The sequence below is a fragment of the Sebastes fasciatus genome, chromosome 15, assembly GCF_043250625.1.
Source record: "Sebastes fasciatus isolate fSebFas1 chromosome 15, fSebFas1.pri, whole genome shotgun sequence".
Classification (NCBI taxonomy): Eukaryota; Metazoa; Chordata; class Actinopteri; order Perciformes; family Sebastidae; genus Sebastes; species Sebastes fasciatus.
The window spans coordinates 10462351-10486363 of record NC_133809.1 but is presented as its reverse complement, the minus strand read 5'-3'; the positions used below and the strand labels follow the sequence as shown (position 1 = coordinate 10486363).

Sequence of the window (24013 nt, the reverse complement as noted above, 5' to 3'; positions counted from 1 at the left end):
ATAAATATCAAATTAATGATATGGATTGAAATTATTGTATAAATGAAGATTATTTCTTTCATTTTTCTTTACTTTTCTACACCAGACAGAGAAACGATCACAGTCTCCTTGTAACAAAGTCATTTTTTTCAGTTTTATATCAGTTGCTACATGGTTAAATGAACATGATGCTTTTTAATAATAATAATAACTTATAAACTCATATGAAGCAGATCTGAAATATGTTATTTATCTCCAGTAAACCCTGTCAGTAGATTAAAGGCAGACAAACAGACATATCATACCAACCACAGTGGACACAAACTCATCCTTAAATCCTCAACTGCACTTCTAATATAAATATGTTTCTTCTATTATCCATTCAGATGATAGATGGTGTAAATCCAAGCAGGATTCCTCCTGATTTAGTGTCCCACGTTGCCTTCAGTGTGTTGAGAGCAGAGAAATGATTTCCATAGAGAGGAGGCTTTGCATCGTCAGCTGATCCTCCAGTGAACTGAGAAGGTTTATAGTCCTGTGAGTTCAACACTGCAGGACTCAGATGTGTCAGTCAACACAGCAGAAAGCACAACCAGCATGACTCTCATCACCATCCTCATCTGGACGCTGGCCTGCTGCTGTTTTACAGGTTCATTCACTCAGCAACATTTCAGACATGATGTGCTGCCTTTTCTCTCATTTATTTCTGCTGATCAATGAATGATTTGTTTTTGTCTGCAGGATGCAGCGGTCAGGTGACTGTGACTCAGCCTCCAGTAGTGACATCTACTCCAGGATCCACCGTCTCTCTCACCTGTAAGACCAACCAAGCTGTTCACAGTGACAGTTATTGGGGTGAATATATGCACTGGTATCAACAGAAATCTGGACAGCCTCCAAAGCTCCTAATAAAATTTGCGAGCACACGTGAATCAGGAACAGCAGCTCGGTTTAGTGGCAGTGGAAGCAGCTCTGATTTCACTTTGACCATCAGTGGAGTTCAGACTGAAGACGCAGCAGTTTATTACTGTCAGAGTTACCACAGCGGACCAGTGTTCACACAGTGATTTGTAGTCGTACAAAAACCTCCCTCAGTCCGACTGCAGAGACACTGAGCTGTTACAGCAGGAACCGACTGCAGCTGCTGAAGAGGAAGAGACTCTGACACAGACCACTGAACACAGAGCTGACAGGAACCTCACCAAGCACACACTACACATTCACACTAATAACTTCATTAAAAACATTATTAAAATATCTAATAACACATCATGTCCTGTTCACATTTACTCTCAGCTAAAGAGACAAATGTTGCCTGATCACATATTTGAGTCATGATTTATTCCTCCCTAAAAATCAAGTTCACATTATTCTCCACATTGTTTTTAATAAAAAAAAGATATATTATTTACTTTTCTTTACTGTAATGTAATATCACTCTTTATACCAATTTAAAAAAGAGAACTATATATATTTACATGATTAATTCAAAGCTTCCCTTACCAAATATAAATTTATTCAAGTGTTCTATTAGTATACTTATTTTAAACTTAAAATAAGAGACTATACTTTCAGTTTACGTTTTTATGTACTTATCAGAGATATACTTAAGTATACTTTGCTTATTACAATTACAGAAAAGTAAAGTATACTTGGCTTATACTTTTACTTCTTTTGATCAAGATATACTTAAAAGTATAATTAAGTGTTCTTGCCTTATAGGCCTACAGAAAGGTATACTTGACTTGTAGTTGAACTAACTTTTTGATAGAGTAGCCTCTTAAAGTGTGTGAGAGTTTGTAAACAAATGTTTTGATATGAATTTACTTCAATTTATCAAGAATTTTCTACGTTTTTGGATTCTTCGTTCACCGTGGAGACGTGAGAGAAAAATATATAATTTTTTTTATCATCACAAAACATCGTATACCTATACCTATTTACTTGTAATATACTTGAACTTTGCTTAACTTCATAAAATATACTTGAAGTATACTACACTGTAAAAACTCTAACTCGTATTTGTTGGCATAAAAAAGCGTTTCAATTTGTTAAGACTTTGAAATATACGTTATTAACATTTGAGTCAAACATATGAGTCAGTCCAGCAAATCAGACTTTAAGTTGGCGTCAAAACCCTTAAGTGAGTTCATAATACTTCTATCTTTCAGTTGTGAACACAGACTGTAGGTTGCAAGTCAACACAAGGGGCGAAAGTTCAGATAACTCTCGTGTCTTTGTTGTGAATGGAGGGAAAGACAACTTTCAGAGTTGAAGTTTGAAGTACTCCGCCTCCAGTCTGTCTGTCTCATGGAGCTGCAGTCTGACTCCACACAGGTACGTTTAACTTATTTTTCGTTTGATATAGTTGAAATTGTGTCATATTTGTATTCAGAGTTCTATGGTGTGATACATTAACAGATACTGTAGACATTACCATGACAACAGTTAACGTAAACACTAGTAACGTTAGCTTAATTAGCTAAAGCTAAAGCTAGCGACTAGCTGATGCTAGCGAGGCTTGTATGTACAAGAAGCTTTCAAACAGGGAGGACGTTGTTTCTGACTGGTTAGTCTGAATGGTATTAATGTGTTGTAACGTTACAGTAACGTTACGGTAACGTGTCGGTACAGTATTACAGCTACAGGGGTAGTTAGCTGCGTCCACATGTCAACGGCTAAACTGCGCTACCCGTTAAGCTGTTAATGCTAACGGGACATTGTGGTCATTCTAGCCGGTGTTGGTGAGTAACGGTTGTAACGGTAGTGTTGCTGTTTCAACTAAAGTGTCCGTTAGTTAACTGAAGGCTTCGTGTCTTAACTAGAAAGCCACTAGGAGAGTTTAGACCTCCTCAAGGACAAATGCCCGTCGCCCGTAGCGGCCACAGTCAAGTCCGTCCGCCCGTCTTCCGTCCCCCTCCGGTTAACACTGTTAGCTCTGTCAGCACTATTGCCTCAGATGCACTGACACAACGGGCCGATGGTCGACCGACGGACAGTTTGGGGCCGTCGGTGAGCGTCCGTCGGCCCTGTTTTTACGGTGTGCCCCACAATTAGCTCTATTAGCTCTGTTAGCACCGTTAGCACCGTTAGCCCGGCTAGCCACCGCCATTTCGGCTCTGCACCTCCATGTGTGCTTGTGAGGTCAGAGTGGAGGAGTGGAGCAGTGGAGAGCCATGTGCAGACTCTTCGCATAAGCTATTCTAAAAATTATAACTTCATAACTCCAAATGAATGGGACAGAATATTGTATTAAATTTGTCAAAATACTGTGAATTCCAGAGAGCAGTCTACTGTTTACAATTACATTAAATTGATATGTTTAAAACTTATTAAGAACCTGTTTGAGCGAAATGAACCACATCATTAATTATTCTACCACTGCCTGCTTTGCTAATTTCCAGCAAATTGTCACCTTTGTCTTTCAGATTGAAATGAATGCAGTCACAGAAACCTTTCCGGATTTTGCTGCTTTGGTCCATTGGTGGAATTATGGACAATGAGGTTTGAGTGAAAACACACTTTTTTCAATAAGACTGAGCAAAAAATGTGCTTCTCATGCTGTCCACAAAACACCAGCAGATGATGGCATGTCAATTTGATAACCAAAGTCTTTTCAAGCCAGTGTTACATGTGGAGAAAGTAACTGACATCAAAACACCTTCTTTGGATGATGTCCTTTTGCATTTTAGGTCTTTCAAGCTTGTGGAGAACATCTATGCAGACACTGAGATTTTCGATCCTGAGGCTCTCAACAACCATCATCCATTGACTGCATACACAGTGGGAGGGAAGATACTGGTGACCCCAAAAGTGTGCCTGCTGCATTGAAGGGACGCAGAATGGTGAGTATACTGATTACTCTTCATAGATTGAGTCTGTTGCTTCTGCTCTCGTCAGTAGGCACCCCTGTCTTCAAGAACCGGGCAGTGTAACGGGGTATGATGGATGGAAAATGAGCATAAAATACAAACTTGGTAATTACAGGTCCAAGCTACGTAACGCAGGCTGCATTGAGGTCAGCATTAACCGGAGAAGAAGCGGTGAAGATGATGGTGCAGGTCCTTCTTTGAAGAGAGCAAAGCGAGGGGAGATTAACTATGTTCCTGACCACCCAGATACCCATACTGATGACTTGCTGGAGGAGGAAAGACTAGCTCTGGTTGAGGAGTTAAAGAAGAGGAATAAGAATGTTGCACTCATAAAGCAACAGATGGAGGTGACATTCTCCCTGAGGCGCAAGGAGATTGTGGAGCTAGTGCCTATGGTGTCAGAGGTTCAGGAGCGGTGGCCTGCTCTGTTTTACGAGGCAGAGGTAAGCAGCTGAGCCAATAATATATTATGTTGTGTTTCAGATTTAGTCTTTGCAAAATAAGAATCTGAAGTTGTTTACTTCCGTTAACCCTCATCCTACCAACTGGGGTACCGGCAGACCCCAGAGGTATACTTTTTGTCATATCTCACATGCTTTGTTCTATCATTTAAATTTTTCATCACTTTGTCAATCAATTTGTTCCTTATGACTTCATATCATTGTTTTCTGTTTTAATTAGTGATTTTTAAAAATACCAATGTATTGGGGTCCTGGGGGTCCCACCAAAAGCACCCAATTGCAGCCTATGCAGTTAAAATAGGTCAAATATAATAGATAAATCAAATGTTTGCCATGGGTCCTAATTTAACTAATTTATTATTAGTGTAATTAATGTCATCCTTCAGATGACATTAATTACACTAATAATGTTTTGAGATGGCATAAGTTAACATGGTGCTATGATGGTTGTTTCTTACAGCAGATTTTTCTTGGGGACCCCAGGATGAGGGTTAATAAAATACATATTTTAACATGAGGATGGTGTTGAAATTGTATTGACTTTGTATTGGACATTTACGTTTGCTGTTCTGTTGTTGTTCAACAGATCAGGGAAGAGTTTCTTCGGCTCACCAACAAGGACCTAATAGACAACTTCGGAGCAGCCATTAATCAGCACACTCCTAGGCTCCTTAAACTCTATCGGGCTAGGCGGACAGCTTTCCCGCCTGAGATGGATCAACTCCTTAACAGACTGGATGAAGAGGTGAATTTCTAGACTTAATAATCTCATTATTCTGGACATTATGGAAATAAATGTATAAAAAGGAATTTTTTTTTTCTTTTTATAAAGCTGCACTAATCAATATTTTTAAATAAACATTGGGTCAAATTTGAGGTGTTGCTCATAGTGACAAACCATCAGAATAACCCCACTGTACACTACCTAAGGGACAGACAAAGATAGCGACAAGGTGGTGAAGAAAGTGGAACATCTAACAGCTAAGAAGCCAGCTATTTATATCAGGAGTTAAAAGGAGTAAATCTTAAGACTTTCATTCAACAGGTATTTGCTGGATGTGGAAGAGGACAGCTGTTTGCCACATAATCAACCTTATAAGGCCATAATATATCAAGTGTGTGATTGTTTCAGTCTGTTGAGTTCTGCATCTAAGTGGGCAAAAATAAATAAATGCAGCTTTAACACAAACCGGGAAGCATGTTTCCATGTTTGTTCTCAGCTTTCTTCATGTTTGTTACATCTTGGTGTAACTTTTCTCCCAACCCTTTGTGTTTCAGACATCTGACATCACAGCACATCGACAGACTGCAGCCTTGAAGGGCCTCCCCTTGTATCTCCGTAACAGTCATGAGAAGCTGTTCAGGAACTGTCTGGTGAGTGGTTATTAGTAGAAAATGTAAATATTTATTATTATTCTGTTATTAAAAATAGACTCTCTTTGACTTCAACCTTTGCCTCTGCCATTTTGTCCCATTCTAGTCTATCCATCCCAGTATCCTCCTTGTTCTCTTTATCTGTCCCAATGCCCACAGTGTCTTCAAGAGTTGTACTTTGCTTGCTATTAGTTGATTCAATTGGTTTCATGTATATGGGGGTTAAATCTTTGGTTGCGGGGTATGAGATGGAAATGTTTAACCCTAAGAGATCCACATAGACCCGTTTTCGTTTTTTCTTTAGGGGGGACAGCAGGCCAGCAGTATATGTAATTAATTAAAATAAATTGTTCCATGCCCACTTATGTCTCATAAGTTGTTGCAGCATCAAACTACATGTGATTATCATAAAGTGGGCATGTCTGTAAAGGGGAGACTCGTGGGTACCCATAGAACCCATTTACATTCACATATCTGGAGGTCAGAGGTCAAAATGACCCCTTCTTCCCTCTCCTAAATGTAGACTAATTTGGAGCATTATTTAGCCTCCTTCCCGCTAACATGACATGGTTGGTGCCATTGGATTCCTTAGGTTGTCTAGTTTCATATGAGACAGTATCTTCACTCTAGCTTTAAAACTGAGCCGCTACAACCTCTCAAAGACAGTAATGTCGGTCGAGATAGCCGGCGATCCCGCTGGTTTCAGAGGGTTAAAATATCAAACATATAAGTAATTCAAGGTAGGAAATTAGCTTTATACAGTATTTGGAATAATTTGCGTTATAAATTAATCTGAGCCACAGTATTTTAATGCCAAATGTCTTTCAGTTTGATTTACTATTCATGCGTTGGTCATTTTTTGTCTGTCATCACAAGGCCACTGACCCAGAAGAGGAGCAGACGAAGGGCCTCATCGTGGGTATCCTCACTGTGTTGGAGGATGATGACAGTTCAGCTCCTGCAACAGTCATTAATGTTGCTGTTGTTGTAGAAGAAGACATCGTCCTCCAGGATCTCCCTGACCTGCCAACGGCTTTTGCTTACCTCTTTGGGCTGATCTACGCTTTAAACCTCCAGTACCCAAAAGAACTGAGGTACACATTCGAAACCATTCAAAAGGTTTTCATGGGACTTGGAACTGATCTCTGCAAGAGTCCGATCCCTCAAAATCAAACTTCTTCAGTGAATCCACCGAGTTAGCTGATAATGTTGGGTCTGGGACAGTTTTGAATTGCAGAGGTTCCTGTTGCCCCTTGTAGAATGACTTAAATCTCGGTTGCCTGAGATGGATCCTCCTCTACCTCCTCTGATTTTAAGTTCAATCTCCCCACCTCTCCTCTCCCTTTTCCCGTTTCTCCATTTCTCTCGCCATCTTCTTTCCTCTCTCAATCGGTCACCTTAACTTGTCTAACTTTCTTACTTAATTTGCATATTCTCCCAATCTCACTCAAATTCTGACCTCTAAAACTCTCCCCTTCTGTCCAGCCAACACGATAACTGTCTCTGCAACTCACAAACTTGTATCTACCTCGAACTCCTCTTCTATGTCTCATTACCTGCCCATCTCTTGCGCTCCGACGTGCCTGAATGCTCTCTTACATTTATCCTGCACCTTATTGGATATTGTTAACCACGTGGCTTATGTTAAGATTGAATAGTGTGTAAATTGATGACACACACCATTGGGCTGCCTTGTTATTTTATTGTTAAAGTTTTATTAGATTGACAGTTCTGGATCACAGTTGTTCTGTTTGGAGTTCCATTTCAACCCATGAGCTACTTCTTGTGGTAACTGAATCTTCTTATGTTTTGTATTTTATCATGGTTTATTACACGGCGTTGTTGAATACTCGATTCTGATTGGTTAATTACGGCGTTCTGCGGTCTGTTATTTCTTTATAGCAGACCGTTGCTATGGGCGCAGCTCTGATGTCAGACTCTGACAGACCGTTTTGTGTCAAATTATTGATTTCTTAAGTAAGTAGCCGTGTAATAAGCGGGATAATGTACAGCTAGCGGGTCATTGTTGTGAAAGAATCCCCTTCAGGGCGATGCCGCTCAACGTTCCTTTTACAACAATGACCGGCTCGCTGTACATTATCCCTTACGTAGATGAGTGTACTCTTTTTAGTAGTCTCACTGTCGAAGTGCTGACTTTTCCCTTTAACTTTATCTTACTAAGGTCACAACTGCTACCTCATTGTATTATGGTGTTCAAGATGTGATTCATACTAGTATACAATGTTAAGTGCTTCATGTTAGTTAAGTGCTAAGACTGGGACAGTTATGGGTCTCAGCAGTTACTTGGCCTTGTTCCAAAGGTTTGGATAGGCTGTGTTTTAATTAATTAAAAAAAGAAGTTTTGAAGGTAGATGTTGCATCTGTAATTATTTATAATTTGATGGGTAGTTATTGGTCCTAATTTATATATTTGACTTACCTTAACTGTTGCAGTGCACAATTTGAAGTTACTCTAACCTATTCCACTAAATGAACTCAACTGAAATGAAGTGGGTACTATGTACAGGTTTAAGTTACTGCAACTAGAGTTAAGTTAACAGAAGTAAGGATTCAAAGTTGTTACAATATGAAATTATAAATTACTGCAACTTGAGTTGAGTTAACAGAAATGAGAATTGAAAGTTGAGCAAACTCAAAAGCAAAACTTAAAATGTTATGTTTAATTGCCCAACTTAAAACTCTGCTGAAGTTTGTTACTTTACAATTTTGAGTTCTGCTAGCTTTTTTTTTTTTACAGTGTACTTTGTCGTGAGGGTTTTCATTTTCCACAGAGAGGAGAATCAGTTGAAGTTATAAAACCAGTTAATTTCTTTCTACTCTTCATAAAATAAAAGAGCAAACACTTCATGAAGTTATGTATCAGTGAAATCTTTATTAGCAACAACATCAGTGATCAACATGACAGTTATTAAGCTCACTCACATGAAGCTGCTGAGCGACACACATTCCTCTCTAAGTTGTTGTTGTCCAACACTTTACAGCAGTGTTGTTCTCTGTCACACAAAGCTTCAGTTTCCTCTACAAGCATTCAAACTGCTATTGATCAGAGCTGCTCCCCCCCACACAGAGCTCCTGTCCTGGGCTTCAGCCGGCCCCTCTAGCCCTTACACTGGCTCCTGTGGAGGGACTGGGTCTGGCTGTGGTCCTGATGGAGGACCCTGCAGGAGTACAGCTCTCCTTCCATCCAGCGCTCCTGGCTCAGGCTCAGGGTGCTGCTGCTGCTGTAGCGGCCGCTCTTCTCCTCCTCTGAGCTGCTCAGGACCCCCTCCGTCACCTCCGTACCGTCCACCTGCCAGCTCACCACGGCTCCCTGAGGAGAGTAGCCGGTCAGCAGGCAGGCCAGCGTGGCCGAGCCCCCAGAGAGCTGCTCAGAGGAGGGGGGAAGCAGAGAGACTGAGGGCCTGACCATGGTGCCAGCTGGAGGGGAGAGCAGAGACACACAAGGAGCAGATGAACTTCCACTGTAGGACAGACAGCTGGACATGAGACAGTTATGATACCTGACAGAGGTTAACACTACTGTGGATCAGCTGTGTGCATGATACTGTGATCAGACAGAGGAGAGGAGCTGACACATGGCAGGAAATGAGGAGTTAACAAATAAAACACAATAGTAAATCTTTGTTTTATATTTAAAGTAATGAATCTTCTACTGTGGAACTCTTCATAAATATTTAATAATTAATATGAAACATGATTTATTTGTGATTATAAATGGGAACATTGTATTAATGATCATTAAATTAAATCTTCTTTATAATGTGTGACAGTAAATGATTCCTCGCTGCGATGCAAATGTAACATCTGTATTCAGTTAAAGACTTTATCATCTGTCTGTTTCACTTCCTTTTTACCACTTTAAACTAACGAACTGTGAAGTCAAACTACAGCGATAATAAATGAACATATGAACTCTTGAATTAGTTTTAACGGCATTTGCAACAGTTTTTATACCTAACAATCGTTTAAATGTTACAGTAAAACATAAAACATAAGAAACTTGAAATTAAATTTTTCCGTTATTTTCTGAACATTAAAATGTTCCTGCAGAACAAATTTACAACCAAACTTTATTAAACAAATATCTGATTGGAAAAAAATGGAAAATATTCTGCAAATATTTCACCGTAACATCTTCTTTAATACTAAAAGAATATTAATATTAATATTTTCCTAAACTTCAATACCAGCCAAGATTAATAGACAGCACAGAATAATATCCACATGTAAATTATCCAAAATATTTTTTTCATTTTATAAAATTGTGATGCAAAAGTTAGTATTAAAAGAATATTTCATGTTGTATAAATTATAAATCTCTGGTACTTACAGTTAATGATGAGTTTGGTTCCTCCACCAAAAGTCCACCACAGTGATACAAACTCATTAAGTGGCCGTACAAAAACCTCCTGCACTGTGAACAAGCATCTATCCACTGAAAATACTCTCTGCTTTCTCAATTAACACAGAAACATTCATACTTTATTGAATCTACAAACATTAAATTAATGATATGGATTGAAATTATTGTATAAATGAAGATTATTTATATAATTTTGCTTTACTTTTCAACACCAGACAGAGAAACGATCACAGTCTCCTTGTAACAAAGTCATTTTTTCACAGTTTTATATCAGTTGCTACATGGTTAAATGAACATGATGCTTTTTAATAATAATAACTTATAAACTCATATTAATCAGAACTGAAATATGTTATTTATCTCCAGTAAACCCTGTCAGTAGATTAAAGGCAGACAAACAGACATATCATACCAACCACAGTGGACACAAACTCATCCTTAAATCCTCAACTGCACTTCTAATATAAATATGTTTCTTCTATTATCCATTCAGATGATAGATGGTGTAAATCCAAGCAGTATTCCTCCTGATTTAGTGTCCCACGTTGCCTTCAGTGTGTTGAGAGCAGAGAAATGATTTCCATAGAGAGGAGGCTTTGCATCGTCAGCTGATCCTCCAGTGAACTGAGAAGGTTTATAGTCCTGTGAGTTCAACACTGCAGGACTCAGATGTGTCAGTCAACACAGCAGAAAGCACAACCAGCATGACTCTCATCACCATCCTCATCTGGACGCTGGCCTGCTGCTGTTTTACAGGTTCATTCACTCAGCAACATTTCAGACATGATGTGCTGCCTTTTCTCTCATTTATTTCTGCTGATCAATGAATGATTTGTTTTTGTCTGCAGGATGCAGCGGTCAGGTGACTGTGACTCAGCCTCCAGTAGTGACATCTACTCCAGGATCCACCGTCTCTCTCACCTGTAAGACCAGCCAAGCTGTTTACAGCCACAGTAGTTATGGTCATTATATGTTCTGGTATCAACAGAAATCTGGACAGCCTCCAAAGCTCCTAATAAAATTTGCGAGCACACGTGAATCAGGAACAGCAGCTCGGTTTAGTGGCAGTGGAAGCAGCTCTGACTTCACTTTGACCATCAGTGGAGTTCAGACTGAAGACGCAGCAGTTTATTACTGTCAGAGTTACCATAGCGACCCAGTGTTCACACAGTGATTTGTAGTCGTACAAAAACCTCCCTCAGTCCGACTGCAGAGACACTGAGCTGTTACAGCAGGAACCGACTGCAGCTGCTGAAGAGGAAGAGACTCTGACACAGACCACTGAACACAGAGCTGACAGGAACCTCACCAAGCACACACTACACATTCACACTAATAACTTCATTAAAGAGATTATTAAAATATCTAATAACACATCATGTTCTGTTCACATTTACTCTCAGCTAAAGAGACAAATGTTGCCTGATCACATATTTGAGTCATGATTTCTTCCTCCCTAAAAGTAAAGTTCCCATTATTCTCCACGTATTTTTTAATAAAAAAAAAGATGTATTATTTACTTTTCTTTACTATAATGTAATATCACTCTCTATACCAATTTAAAAAATATAAATATTGATATTTACATGATGAATCTTTAAGCAAGTGTGCTATTAGTATACTGTACTTATTTAAAACTTGAGAGAGAGAGTATACTTTCAGTTTACTTTTTATGTACTTATCAGAGATATACTTATGTATAGTATACTTGGATTATACTTGTCCTTAATCTTTTGATTGAGATATACTTAAGAAAAGTATAATTAAGTATTCTTGCCTTATAAGCCTACAGAAAGGTATACTTGGCTTGTAGTTGTATTAACTTTTTGATAGAGTATCCTATTAAAGTGTGTGAGAGTTTGTAAAAGAATGTTTTGATATGAATTTACTTCAATTCATCAAGAATTTCTTCGTTCACCGTGGAGATGCTGGTAATGTTATGTTGTACAGTTTACACTTCAAAAAAACTTAAATTAATTTCTAATTAAGGTGAACATTTTAAGGGATTGTTGTCCCTTAAAATGCACAAATTTGAAGTGGAAGCATGCAGATGATCAAGTAAAAATCCTTATCAAGGCAGGTTTACTGTATAATAGCCATAGATAATAGCCGATGTAACAGGATCAGCTCCTCTATCACATGCAGAGTCAGTTGAACAGTCTGCAGAGTAAAACACTGCAGATCATGTAAAGTCATAACAAAACACATGGACTTGTTCTCTGTCACTTCCTTGTTGATCGATGATGGAGATTCGAAGTTCGGCAATTTTAAATTGATGCAAAAGGATGAATGATAGTTTTTGTTGTTTGGACCAATGAAACCACACACACATTCATCACACACACACACCTGAGTGACGTATACCTCAGGTCCCACTGGGACTGTTGATGTTTTCCTTCTGTCAACCCTCAGAGGACTGTTTCTCTTATTGTGAAAAGCCTGTCTTGAATGAGCCTAACAAACTGAACCAGGATCAGTCTGTTTCATAAAGACACTCAGAGCTGATCAGAGCCTGAATTCATCAAAATGTGTCAGAGGAGGAAATCAGTCTGAACCGGACAAAAACTTTCAGAGTGACACATGTTTGTTCCCTCTTTTAGGATGAAGAGTGAAAGGATTTTATCAACTTTCCTAACAGGAGATGACTCATATCTCAGCTGAAATGTATCAGAGCTGCAGAGGAGTTTGACCTGTCAGCAGCTGCTGGTGGAGCTCACACTGATGTTTTGGGAACGCTTGATGACATTAAACTTATTCAAAGATCTTTGAATAATATAGACCAACAATACAGACCAACTGAGACAGTTTCTCTGTGCTGAAGCTCTGAGACTGCTGAATGAACAAAGGGCATGGAGGAGACGAGAACTGGAGAACATGGAACAAACACTTGGTGAATATAAAATCAACTAGTAATTGTAGTTGATGTAGTAGTTGCAGTAATAGGTGTCGTAGTTGTAGTTTTATTAGTAGTCATTGTGGTAGCACTAGTAGTTGTTGTAGTAACTTAAGTAGTAGTAGTAGTTGTTTTTGTTGTTGTTGTTGTAGTAGTAGTCATAAAAATGTCATAGTATAGTATGCCATAACAAGTTTTTGTACTTTGTTATTTGTCTTTCTCTGTATAATATCGTTTGGTCTTTTTTATATATGTCCCTGCACATGTCTTCACTTGTTTTGTAATCACTTTATAACACAATAAAAAAATTAAATAATAAAAAGAAAACGTATTCAAAGATCTTTTGGGACAAAAAGCTGAATAATATGATTTATTTATCTATAAACACAACTTTGGGGTGAAGCCCTGAATTTGATTGAAACATTTAAGTCAAGTCAAGTCAATTTTATTTGTATAACCCAATATCACAAATCACAACGTTGCCTTTACAATCTGTACAGGTTACGACACCCCCTGTCCTTTTAAGTACGACCATCTCATCGAATGAGGAAAAACTCCCCTAAAACAACCCCTTTAACAGGGAAAAAATATGGAGGAAACCTCAGGAGGAGCAACAGAGGAGGGATCCCTCTTCCAGGACAGACAGAAGTGCATTTAAGTCCCTTTAAGGGATAGTTACCACTTCTTCAATCAATCTTTAAACCATGCAGATAATGCATTAAAAACCCCTTAACAAGAAAGAGGACTGGTTCAAAATAAAAGCCAGAAAAAATAAAGTTTTTGAAGATTTAAAATAAACTAAATTGAGGAGATAACCAAGAAGAGAATATTGGATCGTGTTTTCTCAACTGTAAGAGCCGTAGAGGGGACATTATCATATTTTATTATTTTTAGGTTTATCCAGCAACATGATCTGACCTCTGACCCTGACCTGAAGTACATGATCAAGAAAAGAGCTAAGGACTGAATACAAAATCAATCTCATGTCAATCTGGAGTTGTTGTGAACCTGCACAGCCAGCAGATGGCACCATTGCTGCACTTTCCTTTTTTTTACACATGATCTGACCCCTGACCCCACAAGACCACAGTGTCACAGCTGAAGCATCTGGATTAACTGACTGAAATACACCATCATGATAAGAGCTAAGAGTTAGCCAGAGTTGTTGTGAACCTGGACAGCCAGCAGAGAGCAACCTGCATCTATTTATGACCTTTGGGAAACTTTGCAAAGACAGAAACAGCAGACCGCATCAGGCTAAAGAATGCTTTTGTCCATCAGTCCATCTGGTTGCTAAATAATAATTAATATGCTGCTAAAGACATGTAAATCCAGAGGACAGATGGTAATTTTGTAATGAGTTATGTATGAATAATTTTAATGTGTTTTGTTTTTTGTCTGATGGGTCTTACTTGTCTGTTTGTCTATGGTAACAGTATGTCTATTGTATGTGTACTTTTTCTCAAACTGAGCTGCCTATGGATGCAAAATGAATTTAGTGCAAACTGACAATGAAGTTGTATCGTATCGTAAACTTGTCAGTATGAGCCAAGTATACTTAGACTTTTCTGTATACTTGTCAGTATGAGCCAAGTATACTTAGACTTTTCTGTATATTTTATCATATTTTATCTACCATACAGGTATCCAGAGGGCACCTTTGCTGTGTTCTTTTTAAAAATAAAAATGATGTGACCCCTGACCCATCTGGATTAACAGACTGAAGTACACGATCATGAAAAGAGCTAAGAGTTAGCCAGAGTTGTTGTGAACCTGGACAGCCAGCAGAGAGCAGCCTGCATCTATTTATGACCTTTGGGGAACTTTGCAAAGACAGAAACAGCAGAGAGATGAGGAACAGAGAGTCTAAAGTTTCTACATGTTATTAGTCAGTCCACAGGGAGACGGAGCCTCGACTTACTCCACCTCATCTCTCCCTTTCAGTTTCACAAGAACAGGTGTGGGTTTGCCTTCTTAAATGTATTTTTGCATGTTTTTACTGCATCACTGCTCCTCACAGTTTAAGTTCTCATGTCACAGAGAGTCTGAACTGTTTTCATGCACTCACACTGAAAACTGCATCAGGATGATGTTGTCAATAACTCTGATTGTCGTGTTGGGTTTTCTGAGTCAGGGTGAGAGATTCTGAAAATGTATCTGACATTGTGGCTTTAATTGATGTCTAATTTATTATCATCTAAACTGCTGATTATCAAGGTTTATATTTCATTTCTCATTTCAGAGACTTCTGCAAACAAGTTTCTGACTCAGGCTGACAAATCCAAATCTGTTAGTGTTGGAGGGACCGTGAGCATCAGCGCCACAGGGAGTTCAGATATTGCTGCTGATCTCAGTTGGTACCTTCAGAAACCTGGACAGGCTCCCAAACTCCTTATATACAAAGCATCAACTCTCTTCTCAGGGACTGCGTCTCGATTCAGTGGCAGTAGATCTGGTTCTCACTACACTTTAACCATCACAGGTGTTCAGACTGACGATGCTGGAGATTACTACTGTCTGGGCTACCATGATGGCAATGTGTTCACACAGTGATTTAGAGCCGTACAAAAACCTCCTTCAGTTTGACTGAAGTGAAACCGGCCTGCTGCAGGTGCAGAGGGTTGGTGAAGAGACTGTGATGAGGAGAACTGGTCCAGTGAACACAACACAAGAGTCATCAAGCAGAACCACAATGAATCTAAATAAAACTAGAATAAACTCACAGACACTCTTCCATATACAGTTTAAACTTATATTATTGTCTCTTTATGTGTAAACTGGGAGGTTAAATTCTTGTTGGACTATAGCCACTGATATCAAAACATGTTGAAAAGTGTTTCTACCAACAGCTGCACAAAACAATCTAATGTAACAAGAGTTGAAACAGAAACAAGATTAAAAAAAAATACAAACATCTCCTGTACTATCAGGTGTAGTATATCAGGTTTGATTATGAGATGATCAATTAGTTATTTTTCATAATGAATATGTTATAAAAAACAAACATTAAATTAATGGTATTAATTAAAATTATTGTATAAATGAAGATTATTTCTTTAATTTTTCTTTACTTTTCTACACCAGACAGAGAAACGATCACAGTCTCCTTGTAACAAAGTCATTTTTCACAGTTTTATATCAGTTGCTACATGGTTAAATGAACATGATGCTTTTTAATAATAATAATAACTTATGAATTCATATTAAGCAGAACTGAAATATGTTATTTATCTCCAGTAAACCCTGTCAGTAGATTAAAGGCAGACAAACAGACATATCATACCAACCACAGTGGACACAAACTCATCCTTAAATCCTCAACTGCACTTCTAATATAAATATGTTTCTTCTATTATCCATTCAGATGATAGATGGTGTAAATCCAAGCAGTCTTCCTCCTGATTTAGTGTCCCACGTTGCCTTCAGTGTGTTGAGAGCAGAGAAATGATTTCCATAGAGAGGAGGCTTTGCATCGTCAGCTGATCCTCCAGTGAACTGAGAAGGTTTATAGTCCTGTGAGTTCAACACTGCAGGACTCAGATGTGTCAGTCAACACAGCAGAAAGCACAACCAGCATGACTCTCATCACCATCCTCATCTGGACGCTGGCCTGCTGCTGTTTTACAGGTTCATTCACTCAGCAACATTTCAGACATGATGTGCTGCCTTTTCTCTCATTTATTTCTGCTGATAAATGAATGATTTGTTTTTGTCTGCAGGATGCAGCGGTCAGGTGACTGTGACTCAGCCTCCAGTAGTGACATCTACTCCAGGATCCACCGTCTCTCTCACCTGTAAGACCAGCCAAGCTGTTTATTCCAACTGTGGTGGTGGTGCTCATTGTATGAGCTGGTATCAACAGAAATCTGGAGAGAGTCCAAAGCTCCTCATAAAACAAGTTAGCACAAGGCATTCAGGAACAGCAGCTCGGTTTAGTGGCAGTGGAAGCAGCTCTGACTTCACTTTGACCATCAGTGGAGTTCAGACTGAAGACGCAGCAGTTTATTATTGTCAGAGTCAACATCAAATAAACAGTGCTTGGGTGTTCACACAGTGATTTGCAGTCGTACAAAAACCTCCCTCAGTCCGACTGCAGAGACACTGAGCTGTTACAGCAGGAACCGACTGCAGCTGCTGAAGAGGAAGAGACTCTGACACAGACCACTGAACACAGAGCTGACAGGAACCTCACCAAGCACACACTACACATTCACACTAACAACTTCATTAAACACATTATTAAAATATCTAATAACACATCATGTTCTGTTCACATTTACTCTCAGATAAAGAGACAAATGTTGCCTGATCACATATCTGAGTCATGATTTATTCTTCCCTAAAAAAATAAAGTTCACATTATTCTCCAAGTTTTCCTTAATAAAAAAAAGATGTATTATTTACTTTTCTTTACTGTAATGTAATATCACTCTCTATACCAATTTAAAAAGGAGAACTATATATATGTAAATGATGAATTCAAAGCTTCCCTTACCAAATAGAAGTTTATTCAAGTGTGCTATTAGTATACTTATTTTCAACTTAAAATAAGAGACAATACTTTCAGTTTACTTTTCTTGTACTTATCAGAGATATACTTAAGTATACTTAGCTTATTACAATTACAGTAAAGTATAGTATACTTGGTTTATACTTTTACTTAATCTTTTGATCGAGATATACTTAAGAAAAGTATAATTAAGTGTTCTTACCTTATAGGCCTACAGAAAGGTATACTTGGCTTGTAGTTGTACTAACTTTTTGATAGAGTAGTGTAATGGCAATTTTCATATCTGGAGTTTAACACTGTACCTTTAGATAATCTCAGGGCCTCACATGTTCAACTTCGTCACCATAGGACAGTGACCTGACATTTTAGTTCTCTGTAACTGCAAACAACAGATTGCTGAAATACTTGTTATGTCTTGTGATGCTCTGTTGTCTGCTGTGTGCTGACGCATTGATACACTTTCTATCCTTCTCTTCTTTTCTTCTTTGCACTTATCTTCATGTTATGCTTTAAATGTATAAATGCTGACTACTCTTTGTATTCGGGGCTCACTTGCCACAGTCCACAACAGGTGGCTGTGCTCGTGAGTCCATCTGCAGATGTTTTAGTTATTAATGTATGCCTTTTTATTAAATTCACTGAAAGACAAGTTGTTACGTTGGTTTGTGTCTTGTTTTAACAGAAACTGCCACCACAGTAGCCTCTTAAAGTGTGTGAGAGTTTGTAAACAAATGTTTTGATATGAATTTACTTCAATTCATCAAGAATTTTTTACGTTTTGGGATTCTTCGTTCACCGTGTAGACATGTGAGAAAAATGTATTTCTTTTTTTATCATCAAAAAACATCAAGTCAAATAGCAAAAGGAGAAAGTCTCTTTATGTAATACATAAATCATTGGCTAAGTACTATAAGGTAAAGTATACAAAGTGTACTTTCATAAACTAAAAAGTGGGCTACAAGTATATAACTATTAAACTAAGAGTATACCTATTCACTTGTAGTATACTTGAACTTTACTTAACTTCATAAAATAAACTCTAAGTATACTACTTCTTCGTGAGGGTTTTAATTTTCCACAGAGAGGAGAATCAGTTGAAGTTATAAAACCAGTTAATTTCTTTCTACTCTTCATAAAATAAAAGAGCAAACACTTCATGAAGTTATGTATCAGTGAAATCTTTATTAGCAACAACATCAGTGATCAACATGACAGTTATTAAGCTCACTCACATGAAGCTGCTGAGCGACACGCATTCCTCTCTAAGTTGTTGTTGTCCAACACTTTACAGCAGTGTTGTTCTCTGTCACACAAAGCTTCAGTTTCCTCTACAAGCATTCAAACTGCTATTGATCAGAGCTGCTCCCCCCCACACAGAGCTCCTGTCCTGGGCTTCAGCCGGCCCCTCTAGCCCGTACACTGGCTCCTGTGGAGGGACTGGGTCTGGCTGTGGCCCTGATGGAGGACCCTGCAGGAGTACAGCTCTCCTTCCATCCAGCGCTCCTTGCTCAGGCTCAGGGTGCTGCTGCTGCTGTAGCGGCCGCTCTTCTCCTCCTCTGAGCTGCTCAGGACCCCCTCCGTCACCTCCGTACCGTCCACCTGCCAGCTCACCACGGCTCCCTGAGGAGAGTAGCCGGTCAGCAGGCAGGCCAGCGTGGCCGAGCCCCCAGAGAGCTGCTCAGAGGAGGGGGGAAGCAGAGAGACTGAGGGCCTGACCATGAGGCCAGCTGGAGGGGAGAGCAGAGACACACAAGGAGCAGATGAACTTCCACTGTAGGACAGACAGCTGGACATGAGACAGTTATGATACCTGACAGAGGTTAACACTACTGTGGATCAGCTGTGTGCATGATACTGTGATCAGACAGAGGAGAGGAGCTGACACATGGCAGGAAATGAGGAGTTAACATATAAAACACAATAGTAAAACTTTGTTTTTTATTTAAAGTAATGAATCTTCTACTGTGGAACTCTTCATAAATATCTAATAATTAATATGCAACATGACTTATCTGTGAATTTAAAAAGGAACATTGTATTAATGATCATTGAACTAAATCTTGCTATCTTCTTTATAATGTGTGACAGTAAATGATTCATCGCTGCGATGCAAATGTAACATCTGTATTCAGTTATAGACTTTGTCATCTGTCTGTTTCACTTCCTTTTCACCACTTTGAACTAACGAACTGTGAAGTCAAACTACAGCGATAATAAATGAACATATGAACTCTTAAATTTGTTTTAACGGCATTTGCAACAGATTTTATACCTAACAATCGTTTAAATGTTACAGTAAAACATAAAACATAAATAACTTGAAATTAATTTTTGCTGTTATTTTCTGAACATTAAAATGTTCCTGCAGAACAAATTTACAACCAAACTTTATTAAACAAATAAATTATTGGAAAAAAAGCGAAAATTATTCTGCATATATTTCACCATAACATCTTCTTTAATACTAAAAGAATATACATTTTTTCCTAAACTTCAATGCCAGCCGAGCTTAATAGACAGCAAAAAATAATATCCACATGTAAATTATCCAAAATATTTTTTGTTTTATAAAATTCGGATGCAAAAGTTAGTATTAAAAGAATATTTCATGTTGTATAAATTATAAATCTCTGGTACTTACAGTTAATGATGAGTTTGGTTCCTCCACCAAAAGTCCACCACAGTGATACAAACTCATTAAGTGGCCGTACAAAAACCTCCTGCACTGTGAACAAGCATCTATCCACTGAAAATACTCTCTGCTTTCTCAATTAACACAGAAACATTTATACGTTATTGATTTTACAAACATTAAATGAATGATATGGATTGAAATTATTGTATAAATTAAGATTATTTCTTTAATTTTGCTTTACTTTTCTACACCAGACAGAGAAACGATCACAGTCTCCTTGTAAGAAAGTCATTTTTTCACAGTTTTATATCAGTTGCTACATGGTTAAATGAACATGATGCTTTTTAATGATAATAATTTATAAACCCATATTAAAAAGAATTGAAATATGTTATTTATCTCCAGTAAACCCTGTCAGTAGATTACAGGCAGACAAACAGACATATCATACCAACCACAGTGGACACAAACTCATCCTTAAATCCTCAACTGCACTTCTAATATAAATATGTTTCTTCTATTATCCATTCAGATGATAGATGGTGTAAATCCAAGCAGTATTCCTCCTGATTTAGTGTCCCACGTTGCCTTCAGTGTGTTGAGAGCAGAGAAATCATTTCCATAGAGAGGAGGCTTTGCATCGTCAGCTGATCCTCCAGTGAACTGAGAAGGTTTATAGTCCTGTGAGTTCAACACTGCAGGACTCAGATGTGTCAGTCAACACAGCAGAAAGCACAACCAGCATGACTCTCATCACCATCCTCATCTGGACGCTGGCCTGCTGCTGTTTTACAGGTTCATTCACTCAGCAACATTTCAGACATGATGTGCTGCCTTTTCTCTCATTTATTTCTGCTGATAAATGAATGATTTGTTTTTGTCTGCAGGATGCAGCGGTCAGGTGACTGTGACTCAGCCTCCAGTAGTGACATCTACTCCAGGATCCACCGTCTCTCTCACCTGTAAGACCAGCCAAGCTGTTCCAACTTATAGTGGTGCTAATTGTTTATCTTGGTATCAACAGAAATCTGGAGAGAGTCCAAAGCTTCTAATAAAACTTGTGAGCACACGTGAATCAGGAACAGCAGCTCGGTTTAGTGGCAGTGGAAGCAGCTCTGACTTCACTTTGACCATCAGTGGAGTTCAGACTGAAGACGCAGCAGTTTATTACTGTCAGAGTTACCACAACGGACCAGTGTTCACACAGTGATTTAGAGCCGTACAAAAACCTCCCTCAGTCCGACTGCAGAGACACTGAGCTGTTACAGCAGGAACCGACTGCAGCTGCTGAAGAGGAAGAGACTCTGACACAGACCACTGAACACAGAGCTGACAGGAACCTCACCAAGCACACACTACACATTCACACTAATAACTTCATTAAAAACATTATTAAAATATCTAATAACACATCATGTTCTGTTCACATTTACTCTCAGCTAAAGAGACAAATGTTGCCTGATCACATATTTGAGTCATGATTTCTTCCTCCCTAAAAATCAAGTTCTCGTTATTCTCCACGTTTTAAAAAAAAAAAAAAAGTATTATTTACTTTTCTTTACTGAAATGTAATATCACTCTCTATACCAATTTAAAAAGGAGAACTATATATATATACATGATGAATTCAAAGCTGCCCTTACCAAACAGAAGTTTATTCAAGTGTGCTATTAGTATACTTATTTTCAACTTAAAATAAGACACTATACTTTCAGTTTACTTTTTTATGTACTCATCAGAGATATACTTAAGTATACTTAGCTTAATACAATTATAGTAAAGTATAGTATACTTGGCTTATACTTTTACTTCGTTTGATCGAGATATACTTAAGAAAAGTATAATTAAGTGTTCTTGCCTTATAGGCCTACAGAAAGGTATACTTGGCTTGTAGTCGTACTAACTTTTTGATAGAGAAGCCTATTAAAGTGTGTGAGAGTTTGTAAAAGAACGTTTTGATATGAATTTACTTCAATTCATCGAGAATTTTTTACGTTTTGGGATTTTTCGTTCACCGTGGAGACATGAGAGTAAAATGTATTTTTTTTTTTATCATCACAAAACATCGAGTCAAATAGCAAAAGGAGCAAGTTTCTTTATGTAATACATAAATCATTAGCTAAGTACTATAAGTTAAAGTATACAAAGTGAACTTTCATAAACTAAAAAGTGGGCTCCAAGTATATAACTATTAAACTAAGAGTATACCTATTCACTTGTAGTATACTTGAACTTTACTTAACTTCATAAAATAAACTCTAAGTATACTACTTTGTCGTGAGGGTTTTCATTTTCCACAGAGAGGAGAATCAGTTGAAGTTATAAAACCAGTTAATTTCTTTCTACTCTTCATAAAATAAAAGAGCAAACACTTGATGAAGTTATGTATCAGTGAAATCTTTATTAGCAACAACATCAGTGATCAACATGACAGTTATTAAGCTCACTCACATGAAGCTGCTGAGCGACACACATTCCTCTCTAAGTTGTTGTTGTCCAACACTTTACAGCAGTGTTGTTCTCTGTCACACAAAGCTTCAGTTTCCTCTACAAGCATTCAAACTGCTATTGATCAGAGCTGCTCCCCCCCACACAGAGCTCCTGTCCTGGGCTTCAGCCGGCCCCTCTAGCCCTTACACTGGCTCCTGTGGAGGGACTGGGTCTGGCTGTGGTCCTGATGGAGGACCCTGCAGGAGTACAGCTCTCCTTCCATCCAGCGCTCCTGGCTCAGGCTCAGGGTGCTGCTGCTGCTGTAGCGGCCGCTCTTCTCCTCCTCTGAGCTGCTCAGGACCCCCTCCGTCACCTCCGTACCGTCCACCTGCCAGCTCACCACGGCTCCCTGAGGAGAGTAGCCGGTCAGCAGGCAGGCCAGCGTGGCCGAGCCCCCAGAGAGCTGCTCAGAGGAGGGGGGAAGCAGAGAGACTGAGGGCCTGACCATGGTGCCAGCTGGAGGGGAGAGCAGAGACACACAAGGAGCAGATGAACTTCCACTGTAGGACAGACAGCTGGACATGAGACAGTTATGATACCTGACAGAGGTTAACACTACTGTGGATCAGCTGTGTGCATGATACTGTGATCAGACAGAGGAGAGGAGCTGACACATGGCAGGAAATGAGGAGTTAACATATAAAACACAATAGTAAAACTTTGTTTTATATTTAAAGTAATGAATCTTCTACTGTGGAACTCTTCATAAATATCTAATAATTAATATGCAACATGACTTATCTGTGATTTTAAATGGGAACATTGTATTAATGATCATTAAATTAAATTTCTTTTATAATGTGTGACAGTAAATGATTCATCGCTGCGATGCAAATGTAACATCTGTATTCAGTTATAGACTTTATCATCTGTCTGTTTCACTTCCTTTTCACCACTTTAAACTAACGAACTGTGAAGTCAAACTACAGCGATAATAAATGAACATATGAACTCATAAAATTTGTTTTAACGGCATTTGCAACAGTTTTTATACCTAACAATCGTTTAAATGTTACAGTAAAACATAAAACATAAATAACTTGAAATTAAATTTTGCTGTTATTTTCTGAACATTAAAATGTTCCTGCAGAACAAATTTACAACCAAACTTTATTAAACCAATATATTATTGGAAAAAAAGCAAAAATTATTCTGCATATATTTCACCATAACTTCTTCTTTAATACTAAAAGAATATTAATATTAATATTTTCCTAAACTTCAATACCAGCCAAGATTAATAGACGATAAAAAATATCCACAACATGTAAATTATCCAAAATATTTTTTGTTTTATAAAATTCGGATGCAAAAGTTAGAACTAAAAGAATATTTCATGTTGTATAAATTATAAATCTCTGGTACTTACAGTTAATGATGAGTTTGGTTCATCCACCAAAAGTGTACCACAGTGA

General features: G+C 38.3%; 1 protein-coding gene and 4 gene segments (V, D, J or C); 2 read left to right on the top strand and 3 right to left on the bottom strand.

Annotated features, from left to right (window-relative positions):
• The first annotated feature begins 2093 nt into the window (after positions 1-2093).
• On the top strand, positions 2094-7213 carry LOC141783875 (uncharacterized). Of its 6 annotated transcripts, none has more exons than XM_074661479.1 (6): positions 2094-2316; positions 3408-3483; positions 3672-4294; positions 4899-5057; positions 5591-5686; positions 6563-7213. In XM_074661479.1, exons 3-6 carry the CDS (start codon positions 3935-3937, stop codon positions 6884-6886), a joined length of 939 nt encoding a protein of 312 aa, XP_074517580.1. In that variant the 5' UTR covers positions 2094-2316; positions 3408-3483; positions 3672-3934; the 3' UTR covers positions 6887-7213. The 6 variants fall into 6 exon arrangements, with proteins under 6 accessions (XP_074517580.1, XP_074517581.1, XP_074517583.1 ...); XM_074661480.1 differs by lacking the exon at positions 2094-2316 and adding an exon at positions 2329-2548; XM_074661482.1 differs by lacking the exon at positions 2094-2316 and adding an exon at positions 2573-2723.
• Positions 7214-8559: 1346 nt separating this feature from the next.
• LOC141783894 (Ig lambda-1 chain C region-like) lies at positions 8560-10609 on the bottom strand. The segment is given in 2 exon segments: positions 8560-9124; positions 10038-10609. A coding segment is annotated over 1 exon segment (312 nt).
• A 4440-nt stretch (positions 10610-15049) lies between these two features.
• LOC141784053 (Ig kappa chain V region 3381-like) lies at positions 15050-15516 on the top strand. The segment is given in 2 exon segments: positions 15050-15098; positions 15206-15516. Coding segments are annotated over 2 exon segments (360 nt in total).
• Positions 15517-18630: 3114 nt separating this feature from the next.
• Positions 18631-20270, bottom strand: LOC141783900 (Ig lambda-1 chain C region-like). The segment is given in 2 exon segments: positions 18631-19200; positions 20115-20270. A coding segment is annotated over 1 exon segment (312 nt).
• Positions 20271-22489: 2219 nt separating this feature from the next.
• On the bottom strand, positions 22490-24013 carry LOC141783888 (Ig lambda-1 chain C region-like). The segment is given in 2 exon segments: positions 22490-23054; positions 23968-24013. A coding segment is annotated over 1 exon segment (312 nt).

Coding starts and splice junctions, on each gene's coding strand:
- LOC141783875 (XM_074661479.1), top strand. CDS start 3,935: ATGAGCATAAAATACAAACTTGGTAATTACAGGTCCAAGCTACGTAAC. Junction 4,295..4,898: donor CTCTGTTTTACGAGGCAGAG/GTAAGCAGCTGA, acceptor GTTGTTCAACAG/ATCAGGGAAGAGTTTCTTCG. Junction 5,687..6,562: donor AGCTGTTCAGGAACTGTCTG/GTGAGTGGTTAT, acceptor TGTCATCACAAG/GCCACTGACCCAGAAGAGGA.